This window comes from Primulina eburnea, chromosome 11 (genome assembly GCF_022965805.1).
Source record: "Primulina eburnea isolate SZY01 chromosome 11, ASM2296580v1, whole genome shotgun sequence".
Lineage (NCBI taxonomy): Eukaryota > Viridiplantae > Streptophyta > Magnoliopsida > Lamiales > Gesneriaceae > Primulina > Primulina eburnea.
Genome location: NC_133111.1, coordinates 17,366,210 through 17,386,534, shown reverse-complemented (window position 1 = coordinate 17,386,534; position 20,325 = coordinate 17,366,210). Strand labels below are relative to the sequence as shown.

The 20,325-nt window shown below is 39.6% G+C and overlaps 2 protein-coding genes across 2 annotated transcripts; both read right to left on the bottom strand.

The window, feature by feature from the left end:
* Positions 1 to 1,712: 1,712 nt before the first annotated feature.
* Positions 1,713 to 2,201, bottom strand: LOC140805438 (uncharacterized). Its single transcript, XM_073161709.1, has one exon. It carries the CDS (start codon positions 2,199 to 2,201, stop codon positions 1,713 to 1,715), a length of 489 nt encoding a protein of 162 aa, XP_073017810.1.
* Positions 2,202 to 2,266: 65 nt separating this feature from the next.
* Positions 2,267 to 3,861, bottom strand: LOC140805437 (uncharacterized). The gene is made up of 3 exons (XM_073161708.1): positions 3,604 to 3,861; positions 2,888 to 3,450; positions 2,267 to 2,828 (listed from the first exon to the last, which is right to left on the bottom strand). The coding sequence occupies exons 1-3, from the start codon at positions 3,859 to 3,861 to the stop codon at positions 2,267 to 2,269; spliced, it is 1,383 nt and encodes a 460-aa protein (XP_073017809.1).
* Positions 3,862 to 20,325: the final 16,464 nt, after the last annotated feature.

Genomic DNA, 20,325 nt, shown 5'->3' with positions numbered 1-20,325 from the left:
CGACGTCCGTGCCCGAAATTCGCAGTTTCATGGGTTTAGCGGGATATTACCGTCGTTTCATTAAATATTTCTCGAGTATAGCTAAACCAATTACTCAGCATGACTCAAAAGAATGCTCCATTTGTTTGGTCTGAAGAATGCGAGACCAGTTTTCTGGAGCTGAAGAAGAGGTTGACCAGTGCCCCGGTGTTGACTATCCCATCCGGTACTAGTGATTTTGTGGTTTATTGCGACGTTTCTCAATGAGGGTTGGGATGTGTTTTGATGCAGCGAGGGCATGTTATTGCTTATGCCTCAAGACAGCTTAAACCACATGAGACTCGTTATCCAATCCATGACCTTGAATTGGCAGCCATTGTCTTTGCATTAAAGATATGGCGACATTACCTATATGGGAAAAAGTTTGAGATATATTCTGATCATAAGAGTTTGAAATATCTGTTTTCACAATCTGAATTGAATATGAGGCAACGAAGATGGCTTGATTTGCTTAAAGACTTTGATTGTGAAATCAAATACTATCCAGGAAAGTCTAATGCAGCAGCAGACGCACTGAGTCGAAAGGTATTTTCTTTATCCTTTTCGACGATTGGTGTTTCAAATTTGATAGAAGACTGTTGTTCATCTAGATTAGAATTTGAAACAGATTATAGACCGTTGAGACTTTATATGGTACGAGTAGAACCTGAACTGATTATGAAGATTAAGGCAGCTCAGAAAGTTGATCAGAATATAAAAAAATCAGTATCGATGGTCAGAATATGTAAGGCTCGAGATTCATTAATCTTCATTAATATGATGCTCAAAGATATGAGTATGCATGACATGCAATGAGGGGAGAAAATGCATGAGAAATTAGAGTTTTGAGTACAAGATAGACCGCACCCGCGCCTAGAGAAGGAGTGCACCCGCGGTCATTAAATGTGAATTTGTGACGGTGAGGCCGAGGGGACACCGCACCCGCGGTGCTAGAAGGACCGCACCCGCGGTAGATGTCCAGTAGGGTACTTATTTTTGAAATTGTGATACCGCACCCGCGGTTCAAACATAACCGCACCCGCGGCAATGTCACCGCACCCGCAGTCATAGAGGGACCGCACCCGCGGTCGTCGAGTTTAGAAAATAAAAAGGGCTGCCGAAACTTGAGCGCACCCGCGCTCCTGAATCTACCGCACCCGCGGTGCTGCATGCGAGAAACCCACCTTTGCTTCTCAAGCTGACACATGGCATGATATATATATATATATATATATATATATATATATATATATATATATATGGTTCGAACATGACTCATTCTCATTCCATTTCAGCAGAAGAAACCGAGAGGAGAACTTGAATTCTTCCATTTTATACTTGAGCTTGTACAAGAAATATGCATCTAAACTTTGATCCAAGTAGAGATTTGTGCTCCTTGCATCAAGAGCTATCTAAGGATGTAAGTATTGTTTATTTCTAACCTGTTTGAAGTTAAGATGTTGAGAGAAATCAGATATGATTATTATTGGATGTTCTTCTGATGATTATGAGGTTATAATCGTAACCGGATCGAGAAAATGATATGTTAGGCTATTGTCAGGGGCGGATCTAGGATTTCGACACTGGGGGGGCCGCTTACAAAAGACAAACAAAAATTTAGAAGGGAAAAGACAAAAATTCTACGGGTTATATTGAACAAAACATCAACCGTACGTTTCTTAACAAAAGTATTTCTAACTAAAAGGAATTCGACGTTCCTTAAAGTTTTCAAAATCTTCAATGATAGTATCAATACAAATATTTTTAGCAATTTCTCTTTCAATAAATATCATCAATGCATCCGAGAGAAAAGCATCCTCCATTTTTCTCCGAAGCCGAGTTTTGACGATATTCATAGCTGAGAATGATCGTTCTGTAGTAGCTGTAGAAACTGGAAGAGTCAACACAAGCACGATCACTCTAAAAACAAGGTCGTATATATCAGCTTTTTTAGTCTTCACCAACCATTGACACAACTCAGAAAGAGTTGAAAGACTTTTGTAGTATGGCCCTATAACTACATTATGCTCATAATGCTTCAACTGTATCTCTAGTTGCTCTTTTTCGTCACTAGTAAAATCTTGTGGATAAAACTTTTCAACCAATTTGCATATATCCAGATATCTCAATGAGTCACATGCATTTTGAGGATTTAAGGCAGAACTAAGCATAAGTAACTCCATCGCATCTTCATTAAAACGCGCATTAATTTCTTGCATTTGTGAATCTATCGTAGCATAAAATAAGTCTACCCGATAATGATGCTCAATGGTGAAATTGCCTTGATGACGACGAGCTCTACCTCGCCTAAAAAAGACTTCACTTTTTCAAGCAAATCATCCCATTTGTCATCCCTTAGCTCTTGAAGTAATTTTTGTGTAGATGACACTAGCTCCATTGCATTCAAAATGTCTTGAGACTTACGTTGCAAATTCTGACAAAGAACATCTGTGATCTCCATAATTTCTCTCATAAGATGCAAGATGAATACAAAATCAAATGAAGTCATTTCATCATAAACAGATGTTGCATCTGCTCGTTGGGAAGGAAGCCCATCTTCCATAACTTTGAACAATACCGTACATGATGCACTAAACATCTTGATCAAGCTCGACACAAATCTAAAATGAGAACTCCAACGCGTGTCAGCTGCCCGTTGTAAAGTGCACAACTGATTAAGTCCACGCCCTGTCTCAAGTTCATTAATAGAAATAGAAATCAAGTGAGCAATGTCATCTGTGTGAGCTTCCTTCAATTCATCATTACGCTTGCAAAATATATAGCATTCATTAATGTCAAAGCTGTCGTATCTGACACATGAACAAGCCCAAAAAAATGTTCTTGTATGCATCCATCTTTGTCCACAAACCTCAACACTATAGACAATTGTTCTCTTTTCGACTCATCACGAGCTTCATCGACGACTATGCAATACTTGCTCCCTGCAATTTCTTCACGAATTATATTTTTCATTCGGATTGAGAACATGTGAATTATTTGCTTTTGAATATCATGGCATGTGTACTTGGCATTTTTCGGGGCTTTCTCTATTGCACATGAAAGTTCATCATTATACAAGGCCACAATATCAAGAAATTCAAGAAAATTTCCACGATTAGATGAATTAGAGCTCTCATCATGACCTCGAAAAGGAACGCCTTGAAGTGCAAGCAACCGAACTACATGTATACCAACTTTCAACCGAAGACGATTTCTTGCAACTGTTTCTGAGCTAACTTTGTCGAAAAATCTTTGTATATGTCGAGGTTGGTTCATTAAATCATCACATGCCTTTTCTGCAATACGATGGGGTGATGATACATTATCTTTCCCAATATGGCATTGGAAAGAACATGTTTTTCCACTTCGAACCTTCTTCCAATTATCAAATCCATCAACTGTAAATGCAGTTTGCTTCGGACATCCAGATGGCTTGTTAAAGATAAATCATGGAAAACAGAAAGCTTTATCTTTTGCTAGGGAACACTCTAACCAAGGAAAAAGCTCATAGCAGGACGATTGAAACCTGCGAGGATGAAGACTGTTTTTGTTTAGTGGGTATTCTGAAAGTATTGGCTGAAATGCTTTCAGATTTAGATAAGCTCGACGAATTTCCTCTTGCTCATTGGGAGAGTATTCCCATATTTGTCGACGCAATCTTGGATCACGCTCTAACAAGTTAAGATCAACCCTGATATTTTCAACCTTTCTAAACTTTTGAGACTCAACCTCAGGTGGAAGATTATCATCCGAGGCTATGGACTGAGCTGTAGAGTTGGGTGAATCTAATTGATTTGGTATCTTCCTCTTAAAGAATTTATCAATTGTACCAGATTTTCCCATTTATGAAAAAAAAACTACACCTGAAACAATAAATAAAATCTGATCGTTTAAATCAACTAACATCATAACACAATAAAATCTCATAAATCAAACATGAATTCAATAATCCATAAGTTCAAGAGTATGTATAATTACCTGCTTTCTGAAAATAAGTATTAGTACTGTCAATTATTTTCAGCAATAATTACCAAAAACGCAGCTGAATCCAGTTGTTAGATGACCCGGGACGGCGGCTTGCCGAAGAAGACGCCGGAGCTTTGCCGGTGACTGGAAATAGTGAGGAAATCAATCTGGAAACAGGTGGAACAAATTACAAACTAATTAATTATAGCAATAAAACAAAGAGCAAAATATTAAAAGATGTAACAAACTAATTAATTACAGCAATACAGCCCACGAAGAACCAGATGGAAGATCACATCGACGAGCAAATCTACGAGATAAATACGAAACAATGTCAGTAAAAAATAAAAAAATCGATACTCCGAAAAAATTGATAAGAGTATAACAACTACCTGATATGGACGAAATCGTTTAAGAAAATGTTCGGCAAAGGCGGTATATATAGGAAAATAGCGACGGTTTTTTTAAGAACCGTCTCTATATAGCGACGGTAAAGCATGTTACCGTCGCTATATAGCGACGGAAAGCATGATACCGTCGCTATATAGCGACAGTGATGAGAAGCCCGTCGCAATATAGCGACTGTTTTGACAAGAACCGTCGCCGATCTAGATCGGCGACGGGTTTTTGCAAACCCGTCGCTATATTGCGACGGATTTAACCTAACCGTCGCTATATCGCTATACACTAATTTTTTTTTAAAATTTTTTGGGGGTGCCATGGCCCCCGTTCGCCCTACACTAAATCCGCCCCTGGCTATTGTTATGAAATTCCAGCTTGTATGAGTTAAGATAATGCAGATTTTGAGATGTTGATGGATAGATTATATTGATTATAAGTCAGAGATTATGAGGTGTTGATATATGTTGAGATTTGAATTGACTGGTATCGAGAAATCACGCCGATATGCCGTCGAATGTTATTCAGATTGAATATTGTGTCCTATATGTATTGAATTGATTGAGAGATTGATAGAATGTGCATTGGTGATTGCAATTTCGGATTTGTATTGACCATTTTGATATCGAGACTTCGACAACGACAAGACAACGACAAGAAAGGTATAATTCATGTGATTATAGGGAAGATACGACTCGAATCAGATTTGATTGGAGTTTTCCCAAAAAAATCACATACTAGATTTGTTATTGTATCTTTTGATATGATTTGGATTTGTTTATAGATTTATATCCAAATCTCTTGATATGATCATGCTTTGTCTATAGATTTATATTCAAGCATTGAGATAGGAGAGTCATTGACAGATTTGTCAAAAACTAGACGTTCGGTGTATCGACGCATAGGAGCAGACTTCCTCCGATTGTAGACATTCGATACAGACACGACCGAAGTCTAGGAATAAGACGTACAGTTACCCCGATTGGGAGGGTAGGTAACAGACAGTGACGTCTTATTCACCCCGAGATCCCTAGAGTAGAGTCGAGTTGAGTCAAGACATGAGTTGATTTGCATTGCATGTTTTTATAGATTGGTTTCATAGACTATGGAACCTATGATTTATGTTACATGCATGAGACTGTGCTTCATGATTTTATTATGCATATGCATGTATACATGTTTTATACTGGGATTTGTTCTCACCGGAGTTTCCGGCTGTTGTTATGTCTGTATGTGTGCATAACAACAGGTGGGGCAGGATCTGGGTCACGACAGAGATGAGTTCGAGATAGCGTGGTGACTACGGGCGCAGAAGATCACTAGTGGTGTCAGACTGGACTTGTACTACTTGTAGTTCATGATTTGTATTAAACCCTAGTTGTATGATTATACCCGAACAAGACATGTTTTATGTTTGTAGAAAAAAATAAAGAACTTGTACTTGTTTATATACATTTGAATGAATGTTAAAAAGCGAAAATTTGACCCACATTTTCTCACAGATCCATTTAATCCTAGACAGAATTGAGTTAGAGCCCGGGTCCCCACAACAGGTGGTATCAGAGCAGTAGGTTTTGTAGACTGAGATAGAATAGAATGTGCGGGTAGATCGAGTCATCTTCCTTGCTTTTGATGTGCTAGCATGATTTATTGCTTTCCTTATTATGTGTTGTATTATATCTGAGTTGATTTACAGCATATAATTGCCAAGACTGAATCAGAACCGATTCTGGATCAGAGGTATATGATCAGAGGAGGGCTGAGACAGCTTGTATAGCCTGTGTACTAACCTGTTTGATAACCAGATATGCTGCCTAGAAGGATACCGCAACCAGCAGCAGGACAAGTGCCAGAACAGGGGAGTACGTCAGGTACTCAGATGGACGTAACCGCTACCCCGATGGAGACTCTGTTGAAGCGGTTTCAGTTGTTCCGACCCCCGACCTTGAAAGGCACTGAGAATGCAGCGGATTGCGAAAGCTGGCTGGATGATATAGAAATGTTATTTGAATCACTTGCCTATTCAGATGAACGTAGAGTGAAACTGATCGGACATCAATTCCAAGAAGTGGCCAAGAGTTGGTGGCTAACGGCGAAACGAGCCCTAGAACATCGAGGTATTGATATTATTTGGAAAGTTGTTAAAGATGAATTTTACCAATGTTTCTTTCCAGTATCATACCGAAAAGACAAAGGGGAAGAGTTCGCCAATTTGAGACAGGGCCAGTGGAACATAGAGGAGTGTGTTGCCAAATTCTAGTCCTTGCTTCGATTTGCACCACATGTAGCAGGGAATGACGAGGCAGTTGCTGATCAATTCATAAACGGTTTGAATCCGGATATCTTCACCTTGGTGAACACGGGGCGACCCAACACTTTTTCTGAGGCGCTGAACCGAGCAAAGGGAGCAGAGGCTGGCTTGATTAGGTAGCGAGGAGCTTCATATAGTGTTCAGGTTCAGAGACCGACGCCACCGGCCGCCGTACAGTTTCCACTAGCTCCTCCTCGATATGATAGTAGAAGCAGTAGTGGCAAGAAAGAGTTTTTGAAGGCTAAGGGTAAGCAGTTCAAGAGAGCAGGGAGCAGTTCGTCGAGCTCCAGTGGATCCCGACAGAGAGGTCAGAGTCAGAGCTCAGAGTACAGTGGTGTTTATTGCAGTTTGTGTGGTGGTGGGCATGCCACTGAGCAGTGCCAGGGAGTGATGGGCAGATGTAACTATTGCAGACAGCCGGGACACTTCGCCAGAGTTTGTCCCCAAAAAGGTGCCCAGAGATTTCAGAGTGCAGGGTCATCAGCTTCAGTAGCGCAGCCCGAGAGGCAAGCTTCGTCTGTCCATTCCTTCCAGCCCACGCCCACACAGTCCCAGCCTAGAGCCAGAGGTGGCCAAACAGTGAGCCAACCTCCCAGATAACAGGCTCAGGTGTTTGCATTGACAGAGGTGCAGGCACAGGATGCACCAGATGACGTGATTGCAGGTAACTGTTTTCTTTGCGGTTATCCTGCATATGTATTGATAGATACAGGTGCATCACATACATTTATATCAGAACTTTTTGCATTGTTGCATTCCTTGCCTGTCGAGTCAATGTCTACTGTAGTATCTATTTTTCTCCGTTGGGAAGTGGTCTTATATCTGTGACTTCAGTTAGACATTGTATACTACAGTTTGAGGGGCATGAAATTGATTTGGACTGTGTTGTACTTGGTTTATCTGATTTTGATTTCATTGTCGGAATTGACATGTTGACTAAGTACAGAGCTACCGTAGACTGTTTCCACAAAATTGTCAGATTCAGACCTGAGATGACAGAGGAGTGGAAATTATATGGTAAGGGTTCTAGATCTCGGATTCCCTTAGTATCTGCTCTGACTATGAGTAGATTGTTGCAGAAAGGAGCAGAAGGGTTCCTTGTTTATTCTGTAGATCTACAGAAATCGAGCCCGGCATTGACAGATTTGCCAGTAGTACGGGAGTTTGCAGATGTATTTCCTGACGAGATTCCAGGGTTACCTCCAGTTCGAGAGTAGATTTTAGCATTGATCTGATTCCAGGTACCGTTCCTATTTCGAGAGCTCCGTATAGGATGTCACCGATAGAACTGAAAGAACTGAAAGCACAGTTAGAAGATCTTCTAGCCAAGGGATATATCAGACCTAGTATATCTCCTTGGGGCGCTCCAGTGCTATTTGTGCGAAAGAAATACGGTTCTATGAGATTGTGTATAGATTACAGGCAACTGAATAAGGCAACGATAAAGAACAAGTATCCTTTGCCTCGTATCGACGACTTATTTGATCAGTTGCAGGGATCTTCCATCTATTCCAAGATTGATTTGCGATCGAGATATCACCAACTCAGAGTTCGAGATGTTGATATACCGAAAACAGCATTCCGGACCAGGTATGGACACTACGAGTTTGTTGTCATGCCTTTTGGTTTAACGAATGCTCCAGCGGTATTTATGAGTTTGATGAGCCGCATCTTTCAGAAGTACTTGGATGAGTTTGTGATTGTTTTTATTGATGATATTTTGGTGTACTCTAAGAATTTGAATGAGCATGCCAATCATTTGAGAATTGTGTTGCAAACACTGCGAAATGAAAGATTATATGCTAAGCTGTCAAAATGTGAGTTTTGGCTGAGACAGGTTGTCTTCTTGGGTCATATCATATCTGGAGATGGTATTTCTGTTGATCCGAGTAAAGTTGAGGCTGTGATCAGTTGGCCTAGACCGACTTCTGTGCCAGAGATACGCAGTTTCATGGGGTCTAGCAGGGTACTATCGACGATTCATCAAAGATTTCTCCAGCATTGCGAAACCGATTACCCAGTTGACACAGAAAAATGCGCCATTCGTGTGGTCTGAAGATTGCGAGTCTAGCTTTCTAGAGTTGAAGAAGAGGCTGACCAGTGCACCTGTCTTGATGATTCCTTCAGGTACTGGCGATTTCATTGTATATTCTGATGCATCTCACAGAGGGTTGGGGGTGTGTTCTTATTCAGCGAGGTAATGTGATTACTTACGCCTCGAGACAGCTGAAGACTCACAAGACTCGATACCCAATTCATGATCTTGAATTGGCGGCTATCGTATTTGCATTGAAGATTTGGCGTCACTATCTCTATGGCGAGAAGTTTGAGATTTACTCCGATCACAAGAGCCTGAAATACCTGTTCTCTCAATCTGAGTTGAACATGAGACAGCGTAGATGGCTCGATTTGTTGAAAGACTTCGATTGCGAAATCAAATACTATCCAGGGAAGTCAAATACAGCAGCAGACGCCTTGAGTCGAAAGGTTTGTGCTTTATCCTTATCGACAATAGGTGTTTCGAGTTTAGTTGAAGATTGCTGTTTGTCTGGATTATCATTTGATACAGGTAGTAGATCATTGCTACTTGCTTCGATTCAAGTTGAGCCAGACTTGATTATTAGGATCAAAGAAGCACAGAGAATTGATCCAAATGTGCAGAAATCGATTGATATGGTCAGATCAGGGCATATATCCGAATATCAGGTACATGATTTTGTACTGTATGTAAATAACCATCTTGTAGTGCCAGATGTTTTAGATTTGAAACAACAGATATTATCAGAAGCGCACTGTAGTCGGTTCAGCATTCATCCTGGAGGCCGTAAAATGTACAATGATCTGAAGACAAAATTCTGGTGGAAACAGATGAAGACAGATATCGCAGAATATGTGTCTAAGTGCTTAAATTGCCAACAGGTGAAGGCTGAGAGAAAGAGGCCCGGAGGTTTACTTCAGAGTTTGTCTATTCCAGAATGGAAATGGGATCACATTTCCATGGATTTCGTGACGAAGTTACCTCGATCTTCCCGGGGCTGTGACGCGATTTGGGTCATTATTGACAGATTAACCAAATCAGCGTTTTATTCCATACCGAATGACATACCGACACGATCAGATGGCAGATTTGTATGTCAGAGAGGTTGTCAGATTGCATGGTGTGCCGAAGTATATCGTATCAGATCGTGATTCACGATTCACTTCACACTTTTGGCACCGTTTGCAGCAGGCTCTAGGTACGACATTGCACCTGAGTACTGCATATCATCCTCAGACAGACGGACAGTCAGAGCGGACTATCCAGACTTTAGAGGACATGCTGAGAGCTGTAGTACTATATTTTGGTACTAGTTGGCAAGATTCACTGCCATTATGTGAATTCTCGTACAACAACAACTATCAGAAGAGTATCGAGATGGCACCGTTTGAAGCTTTGTATGGAAAGAAGTGCAGATCTCCGTTGTACTGGGATGATGTATCTGAGAAACCAGAACTTGGGCCTGATATGATACGTGAGATGATTGAGAAGGTGAAGATCATTCAGTGAAGAATGAAGACGGCACAGGATAGACAAGCCAAGTACGCCAATGTCAGACGTAGACCGTTAGTATTTGAAACAGGAGACAGAGTATTCTTGAAGATTTCTCCTTTCAGAGGCGTTGTTAGATTTGGCAAACGCAGGAAGTTGTCTCCTAGATACATCGATCCTTACGAGATTCTTGAGAAGATTGGCGATCGAGCATATCGACTTGCTCTTCCTCCTGCTTTATCCGGGATACATGATGTTTTTCATGTATCAATGTTGCGGAAATATATGCCTGATAATTCTCATGTCATTCACCCTGACGAAGCTGAGCTTGATCAGACCTTGAGCTATGTTGAGCAACCGATACAGATTCTTGATCGGAAAGAAAAGAAGCTCAGAATGAAGACTATTCCGCTAGTGAGAGTCCAATGGAGTCGTCATGGCATCGAAGAAGCGACTTGGGAGACAGAAACAGAGATGAGACAAAAACATCCCGAGTTATTCACATGATGTAAGTAATTTTTCAGTTTTGATTATATTGCTTTTCATGTATGATTTGATAGATTGCCTGCGATTTCGAGGACGAAATCATTCCTTAGAGGGGGAGAAATGTAAGGCTCAAGATTCATTAATCTTAATTAATATGATGCTGAAAGATATGAGTATGCATGACATGCAATGAGGGGAGAAAAGACATGAGAAATTAGAGTTTTGAGTACAAGACAGACCGCACCTGTGCCTAGAGAAGGAGTGAACCCGTGGTCATTAAATGTGAATTTGTGAAGGTGAGGCCGAGGGGACACCGCACCCGCGGTGCTAGAAGGACCGCACCCGCGGTAGATGTCCAGTAGGGTACCTATTTTTGACATTGTGATACCGCACCCGCGGTTCAAACATAACCGCACCCTGCGGTAATGTCACCGCACCCGCGGTCATAGAGGGACCGTACCCGCGGTCGTCGAGTTTAGAAAATAAAAAGGGCTGCCGAAACTTGAGCGCACCCATGCTCCTGAATCTACCGCACCCGCGGTGCTGCATGCGAGAAACCCACCTTTGCTTATCAAGCTGACACATGGAATGATATATATATATATATATGGTTCGAACATGACTCATTCTCATTCCATTTCAGCAGAAGAAACTGAGAGGAGAACTAGAATTCTTCCATTTTATACTTGAGCTTGTACAAGAAATATACATCTAAACTTTGATCCAAGTAGAGATTTGTGCTCCTTGCATCAAGAGCTATCTAAGGATGTAAGTATTGTTTATTTCTAACCTGTTTGAAGTTAAGATGTTGAGAGAAATCAGATATGATCATTATTGGATGTTCTTGTGATGATTATGAGGTTATAATCGTAACCGGATCGAGAAAATGATATGTTAGGCTATTGTTATGAAATTCCAGCTTGTATGAGTTAAGATAATGCAGATTTTGATATGTTGATGGATAGATTATATTGATTATGAGTCAGAGATTATGAGGTGTTGATATATGTTGAGATTTGAATTGACCGGTATCGAGAATTCACGCCGATATGCCGTCGAATGTTATTCAGATTGAATATTGAGTTCTATATATATTGAATTGATTGAGAGATTGATAGAATGTACATTGGTGATTGCAATTTCAGATTTGTATTGACGATTTTGATATCGAGACTTTGACTACGACAAGAAAGGTATAATTCATGTGATTATAGGGAAGATACGACTCGAATAAGATTTGATTGGAGTTTTCCCAACAAAATCATATACTAGATTTGTTATTGTATCTTTTGATATGATTTGGATTTGTTTATAGATTTATATCCAAATCTCTTGATATGATCATGATTTGTCTATAGATTTATATTCAAGCATTGAGATAGGAGAGTCATTGACAGATTTGTCAAAAACTAGACGTTCGGTGTATCGACGCATAGGAGCAGACTTCCTCCGATTGTAGACATTCGATACAGACACGACCCAAGTCTAGGAATAAGACGTACACTTACCCCGATTGGGAGGGTAGGTAACAGACAGTGACGTCTTATTCACCCCGGGATCCCTAGAGTAGAGTCGAGTTGAGTCAAGACATTAGTTGATTTGCATTGCATGTTTTTATAGATTGGTTTCATAGACTATGGAACCTATGATTTATGTTACATGCATGAGACTGTGCTTCATGATTTTATTATGCATATGCATGTATACATGTTTTATACTGGGATTTGTTCTCACCGGAGTTTCCGGCTGTTGTTATGTCTGTATGTGTGCATAACAATAGGTGGGGCAGGATCTGGGTCACGACAGAGATGAGTTCGAGATAGCGTGGTGACTACGGGCGCAGAAGATCACTAGTGGTGTCAGACTGGACTTGTACTACTTGTAGTTCGTGATTTGTATTAAACCCTAGTTTTATGATTATACCCGAACAAGACATGTTGTATGTTAGTAGAAATAAATAAAGAACTTGTGCTTGTTTATACACATTTGAATGAATGTTAAAAAGCGAAAATTTGACCCACATTTTCTCACAGATCCATTTAATCCCAGACAGAATTGAGTTAGAGCCCGGGTACCCACAGAATAGGGCATCGATCGGAATATCAGGCACGTGATAACGTCTTGTATGTGAATAATCGTCTGGTTGTGCCGAATGTTCCAGATCTGAGACGACAGATATTGTCAGAAGCGCACAACAGTCGATTCAGTATTCATCCTTGTGGCAGAAAGATGTATAATGATTTGAAAAGACAGTTCTGGTGGAAAAAAATGAAGACTGACATTGCCGAATTTGTTTCCAAATGTCTAAATTGCCAGGAGCGAAAGCAGAAAGAAAGAAACCGGGAGGGTTATTACAGAGTTTGTCCATTCCTGAATGGAAATGGGATCACATTTCCATGGATTTTGTGACGCAGCTACCGCGTTCCTCCCGAGGTTGTGATGCGATTTGGGTCGTGATTGACAGATTAACCAAATCCGCATGTTTTATTCCGTACAAGATGACGTACAGCTTTGACCAGATGGCAGAGATCTATGTTAGAGAAGTGGTCAGATTGCACGGAGTGCCGAAGTCCATTGTATCAGACCGTGATTCTCGATTTACTTCGCACTTCTGGCAGAGATTGCAACAGGCTCTCGGTACGAAGTTACACCTGAGTACCGCATATCATCCACAGACCGATGCACAGTCAGAGCGGACTATCCAGACATTGGAAGATATGCTGAGAGCAATAGTGCTTGATTTCAGCACTAATTGGCAAGATGCATTGCCGCTTTGTGAGTTTTCGTACAACAACAGCTATCAGACGAGTATTAAGATGTTACCATTCGAAGCGTTGTACGGAAAGAAGTGTCGATCCCCTCTTTATTGGGATGATATCTCTGAAGTACCTGAGATTGGACCTGACATGATCAGAGATATGACAGAAAAAGTGAAGCTAATTCGAAAGAAAATGAAGGCAGCGCAAGATAGACAGGTCAAATATGCCAATGTTCGACGTAGACCATTGGTATTTGAGGTAGGAAACCGAGTATTTCTAAAAGATTTCACCTTTCAGAGGATTGTCAGATTTGGCAAGAAAGGGAAATTGTCTCCACGATATATTAGGCCTTATGAGATTCTCGAGAAGATAGGAGATCGTGCCTATCGACTCGCTTACCGCCTTCATTATCCGGAATACATGATGTCTTTCATGTATCGTTATTAAGGAAATATCTTTCTGATGCTTCACATGCTATTCAACCAGACGAGGCCGAACTGGATGAGACATTGAGCTATGTTGAAAAACCGATTCAGATTATTGATCGTAAAGAAAAACAGCTCAGAACGAAGACTATTCCACTTGTAAAAGTTCAATGGACTCATCATGGTACTGAAGAAGTAACCTGGGAAATTGAATCAGATATGAGACAAGAGTTTCCAGAGTTATTTAGATAATGTAAATTTCTTATACAGTTTTGTATATATACTCCTTATTGATACGATTGAATGCTTATGATTTCGAGGACGAAATCGTATCTTAGGGGGGGAGAAATGTAATGCCCAAGATTTTATATCGTGTTAAATAACGATTATGGATTTTAATCGAGACGATTATGAAAAGGCTAACCGAGATACGAAATAAGATCGCCTGTGAAAATTGATGTGCGAAGACAGTAGCATCGGCGTACATGCGCGCACATGCGCGAGAGGTCCAGAAAGGTTAGCGCACATGCGCGACTTGGATTCGCGCACATGCGCGAGACAACCCTAGAGTTGCCAATTTTGAGCAAAGGCCTCGCGCATATGCGCCAAGTAAGGGCGCGCATGTGCGCGAGTCTCCGTGAAGCTACGCTCCGAGACAGAATGTCTCGCGCATATGCCGGAAGGTGGTTGCGCATATGCGCGAGACATGTTGTGCAAAGAAATGCGCCACCTCGCCATATGCATGCACGGTATATACATACATATATATATATATATATATATATATACATACGAAATAAAATAAAAGTATCAGAGCAAAAATCGAGATTTAAGTGGAAAAGTCGATTCTTGATTTTAGAATTCGATTTGCGATCAATCCGTCCGTTAGATTTTAAATCCGACTTTGCTACTGTGTTCATATCAACGCAGGATACTACAGGACGTAAGTTTTATTACGTTTTGACATGTTTTGAAATTATGATGTTGTTGGAATTGAATACACGTCATATATGTTGTTCTTGACATGTTAGACAGCGTAGAATCGAAGTCAGATTAAGAAACAAATATCATATAGAATTGTTATGAATTTCAAAGTTAATTGGGTTGAGATATGATATCAGATGTGTATCATTATGGCCCATGAGTTGAAAGCATTAATATGTATCGATTGATACTGCTGGGTATATTGAGATTTTACCGTTATGCTATTGAAAAGGAGTTTGATTCAGTTCTAATTATATCCAGTATTGATTGAGGAAGGTATTGATATTGTATTCCTCGTTATTGTCATTTCAGATTGAACAGTGACAGACTTTGAGTCAAGACTTCGATTGTATCAGAGCGACAACAAGAAAGGTATAAATAAATGTTGATTCGGGATTGCACAACTCGAGTTAGGTTTGACTTGAGTTTCCCAAAATCACATACTTTATTTTATTGCATTGATATTTGCAGATTATCAGATTGATATGTTGTGTCTATTGAATTATAGCAGAGCCAGAGTTTGAGTCTAGGGCAGATCAGCATAGCTAGGGTAGAACCGCCGAGTCTTTGTCAGAACCGCGAAGACTCTAGACTTACGGTGTATCGATGAGCTTAGATGTAGATCGACGTCTATTGTAGACATTCGATACAGCATACCAAATTCTAAATTATATTGGGATCCCTAAGTTAGAAATAAGATAAGATAAGATAACAAGTCATTGACTTAAATACAGATTCGTATTTGTCCATGTAGTCAGATTGGATACATGTTTTAATAATTGTTTATGCTTTTATATATGTTTTATATGATTGCATTAATACATTGTTTATACTGGGATATTTATATCTCACCTGGAGTTATCGGCTATTGTCTTGTCTGTATGTGTGCATGGCAACAGGTGAGACAGGTTCAGGGTCACAGAGGTGAAGAAAGATTGAGATTGGAGTGGTGATTCCGGACTTGGATATAGATAGGTTTTATTACTTGATTGTAGTAGTTGAGCCTAGTTTTGAACTAGATGTATGTTATACAAGATTTGTATTATTATACTGGTTTGTATAATAGAATGATTTCATTACCTTCCGCATTTTTTAAAAAAAAATTAGACCCTGTTTATTCTAATTGATTAAATTAGTCCCAATGATGATTAACAAGATGATTAGTGTTCGGGTCCCCACAGTTTATCCATTTAAAATTTGGTGGATATCAACAGATTTAATCCCGAATTATCAATTCCTTAATAATACTTAATTAACAACTCATTAATTAATAATTCATTCAAAACAAGGATTCATGTCATTACATCTTATATAAAAAATCAAGGCTTCCACTTTAAATGGTTGGTAATACCAAACTAACATTTAAATGGTTCCAAGAATTTAGTGTACATATAGTAACAAGTAAATTAAAACTCCCACTTATAAGTAGGTTATAAAAATGCTTAATTAAATAAATATAACATAAACAATAAATAATGATTAAATAATATAAAACATAGATTATTACCTTTAAATAACCTTATTATCATGCCAAGAGTTTCACCTGTTAATCTCAACTTTGGGAAGTTAACAACTACTCATTATTCAATGTGTAAAACTTTGAATATGAAATTAAAATGCTAATTATATTTAAATAAAGAAATAATGGAAAAACAAAGAGAGAAATATTATGTCTCAAAGGTTTGTTTTTAAAATATGAGATATCTGAATTCATTACAATGCACCTCTATTTATAGCCAAATTTCGGGAGACAACCACAATTAAAATATTGTTTTTTTACACATAAGTCTTCATTGGTGTTCCAAAAATTATATTTTAATATATCACTTTTGAAAATCTTCCCATCTGCATATTTCTTCCACATAAAACAAAACAAGTAGATATCTGAGTTGTTTGAATTGTGGTATTTTTTTTTTTACCATTTGACCAAGTAATTTGAGAGATATGATCAAATTGCTAGAGCATGGTAAAACTATCACTCCTTTGGTAACTTTATTTGTTGATTAATTTGATCTCAATTTTGAGAAGATTTTTATCTCATGCTTGTCACCAATATTGTAGATATTATCATTAACTTTCTACAGGTCTAAGAATAATCTTAATCCCATTTGCAACGCCAAGGTTATTCTTGTGTTATCAAACCAGTAAAAATTTTAAAAACTTATAATTACACAACTTATTTTTTATACAATTTATTATAAAACATATAATAAAACAAAAAATATAAATTTATAGTATAAAATATTTAATTGTTACGCCTTAAACGCATACAAATCTCGAGGATGAGATTAATGTTTTTAATGCTGTAACATATCCCAAAGTTTTTGTTTTGATGATACCAAAACTTGGCTTAAAAATGTACTAATGTTTTATATTGAGGCATGCAGGAAATTAAGAACAAGGTTACGTTCGGAAGATCCGAAATTTGGTTCGGACGCTCCGAAATTGTGCCAATCAGAAGCAAAATAGAAGCTGTTCGGAAGCTGCGAGGAGCGAGTTCGGACGTTCCGAAGACTGGATCGGACGTTCCGAACACAAGCAATCAAATCACTTCAATCCGGAGACAATTTGATCTGACTGATTGATTGAGTAGATTTCGGACGCTACGATGGACATGATCGGAAGCTACGAAGTGTTGAAGATTTCAAATCTCCGGAACGCGGGAATGTTCGGACGATACGAACTGGAGTTCGGACCTTCCGAAGTTGTTCATACACTGTCTGAAAGAATTGTTCGGAAGAAACGAAGTTTAATCGGTCCCTCCGAAGCATATGTTCGGACCCTACGAAGTCAAGAACGGAAGATCCGAAGTCATGCCAGAATTATGCAAATTGATTTCAATCACATCGGAAGTTCCGAAGCACAAACGGAAGATCCGAACCTTGGCGTCCAAGACAAGTATAAATAGGCCTTTGAGGATGCATTCTCAATCATCCCACTCCATTCTCTCTTGTCTCTTACAAAGCTTTCTACTATCTCTTGTGTGCGTTGATTAAAAGAGTTGTAATATCAAAAGAGTTGTAGAAAAAGAGTGAAAGTAATACTCTCGAGTGGGTTGTGAAGTTCGTGGCTATCCTTGGAGCCCTCAAGGGCAAGTAGACGCATCGAGGCGTGGTTGTAAAATCTAGCTTGGAGCTCCTAAAGCCAAGTCGTTATAGTGATACCTCGATCCTCATCGAGAAGGGGAGACGTAGACGATTCTTCGTCGAACTTCCATAAACATTTCTATCCCTCTTTACTTTACGCATTTACTTTATTGCATTTAAATTACGCATTTATTTTACGCACTTACTTTACGCATTCATTTATCGTATTTATTTGTCCCTCAAGTCTTCCGCTTGCAATTTTTGCAAACTCGTTTTAAAAACGCTAAAGGGTCTTAAAGAACCTATTCACCCCCCCCCCCCCCCCCCCCCTTTAGGTTCTTCAAGTGGTATCAGAGCCAAGTTTTTCAAAATCTTTTAAAAATGGCCAATCTAGCAAGCGAGTATGCCCAAGGACAATCCACAAATCGTCCCCCTCTTTTCAATGGTACTAATTACGGATATTGGAAGAATAGAATATCTCTGTACATCCAATCCGTCGATTACGACCTTTGGAAAATAACGGTGAAAGGTCCCTATATCCCCATGAAAACGGTGGATGATAAGGAAATTCCTAAGGGAATGGATGACCTCACCAAGGACGATATGAAACTTATCTCTCAAAATGCTAAAGCTATGAATATTCTTCATTGTTCCCTAGATATGAATGAATACAACCGAATCTCGGCTTGCACCTCCGCCAAAGAGATTTGGGACAAATTGGAGATTTGCCACGAGGGAACCAATCAAGTCAAAGAAACGAAGATAGATCTTCTCCAACTCAAGTACGAGACCTTTGAGATGGAACCCAAGGAGGATATCGACACCATGTTCCGGCGGCTCACCCAAATCATCAATGAGCTTGCCCAACTTGGTGAGAACTACCCAACTAAACAAGTGTGGAGGAGAGCCCTTCGAGCACTACCGGCGGAATGGGATGCAAAGCGCACGGCTATCATTGAATCCAACAAGGGAAATGCGGCATCCTACGACCTTGATCAACTTCATGGGACCCTAAAGACCCATGAACTTGAAGTATCTACCCGGAAGGAGACAAAGAAAGATGACGACAAAGTAAAGGCGAAAGGGATCGCCTTGACCAGTCAACTTGAAGATAGCGACGATGAAGAAATGGCACTCCTCACTAGAAAGTTCAAAAGATTCATGCGGAGTTCCAACTTCAACAAGAAGGACAAAAAGATTGAGAAGGAAGTGACCTGCTACAACTGTCAACAAAAGGGTCACTATGCAAACGAGTGTCCCTCCAAGAAGAAGGCCGGCAAAGACAAGAAGAAGGCCCTTCTAGCCACGTGGAGCGACAGCGACAACGAAGAGGAGTCTACCCTATGCTTCATGGCGAAGGAAGACCATCTGACCGTCTCGGATGACGACGAGGTACCCTCTTACGATGAATTACTCTCCGCTTACACTAGTATGTACAGTAAGGCTAAGTCACTTAGAAATGAGAATAAGCAACTTAAAACTGAACTAGAAGCTAGGATGCATGACAACACTAGGCTCAAGACAAACCTAAGAGACTTAGAGAAAGCCTTCAACAAGTTCAATGTGAGTAGCGGTAAACTAGAAAACCTCTTGAGCATGCAAAGGTGTAACTTCGACAAAGGAGGTCTAGGATATGAAAAGAAATCAGTCAACTTCGCTAGTCTTATCGCAAAGGCAAAACTAAGAACACCACCAACATGCACTTACTGTTGTAAGATAGGCCACATAAGACCTAAATGCAAGAAACTTAGACACCAACACAATAAGAATAGTTATTGGAAATGGATCCCCAAATCCTCAACTACTACTAACCTCAAAGGACCCAAAGAAACGGGTACCAACTATCAAATTGTATCTCAATCTTGTAGGGACAAAGGGGAGACAAGTCATCGAGCACTTGGTATCTTGACAGTGGATGCTCTCGACACATGACGGGAGAAAAGAAGCTGCTACAATCCATTCGACCAAAAGAAAAGGGATCGGTGACCTTTGGAGACAACAGCAAAGGGATCATAGAAGGCATCGGCTCAATAGGTATATCTAACTCTACTATTATTGATGATGTAATTCTTGTGAAAGGACTTAAACATAACCTCCTAAGCATTAGTCAATTGTGCGATAGGGGTTATGAAGTCAAATTCACACCACACGATTGCACTGTATCACTCACAACTGACAAATCCATTAGTTTCAAAGGTTATAGAAGTGAAAATGTTTACAAGGTCGATTTAAAGATTTCATCTTTTTCAAAAATAAAAAGCCTTGTAACATTAAATGTTGATGACAACATTCTTTGGCATAGACGACTTGGTCATGTTGGGATGAGCACCATAGAAAAACTTTTAAAACTTGACCTAGTTTC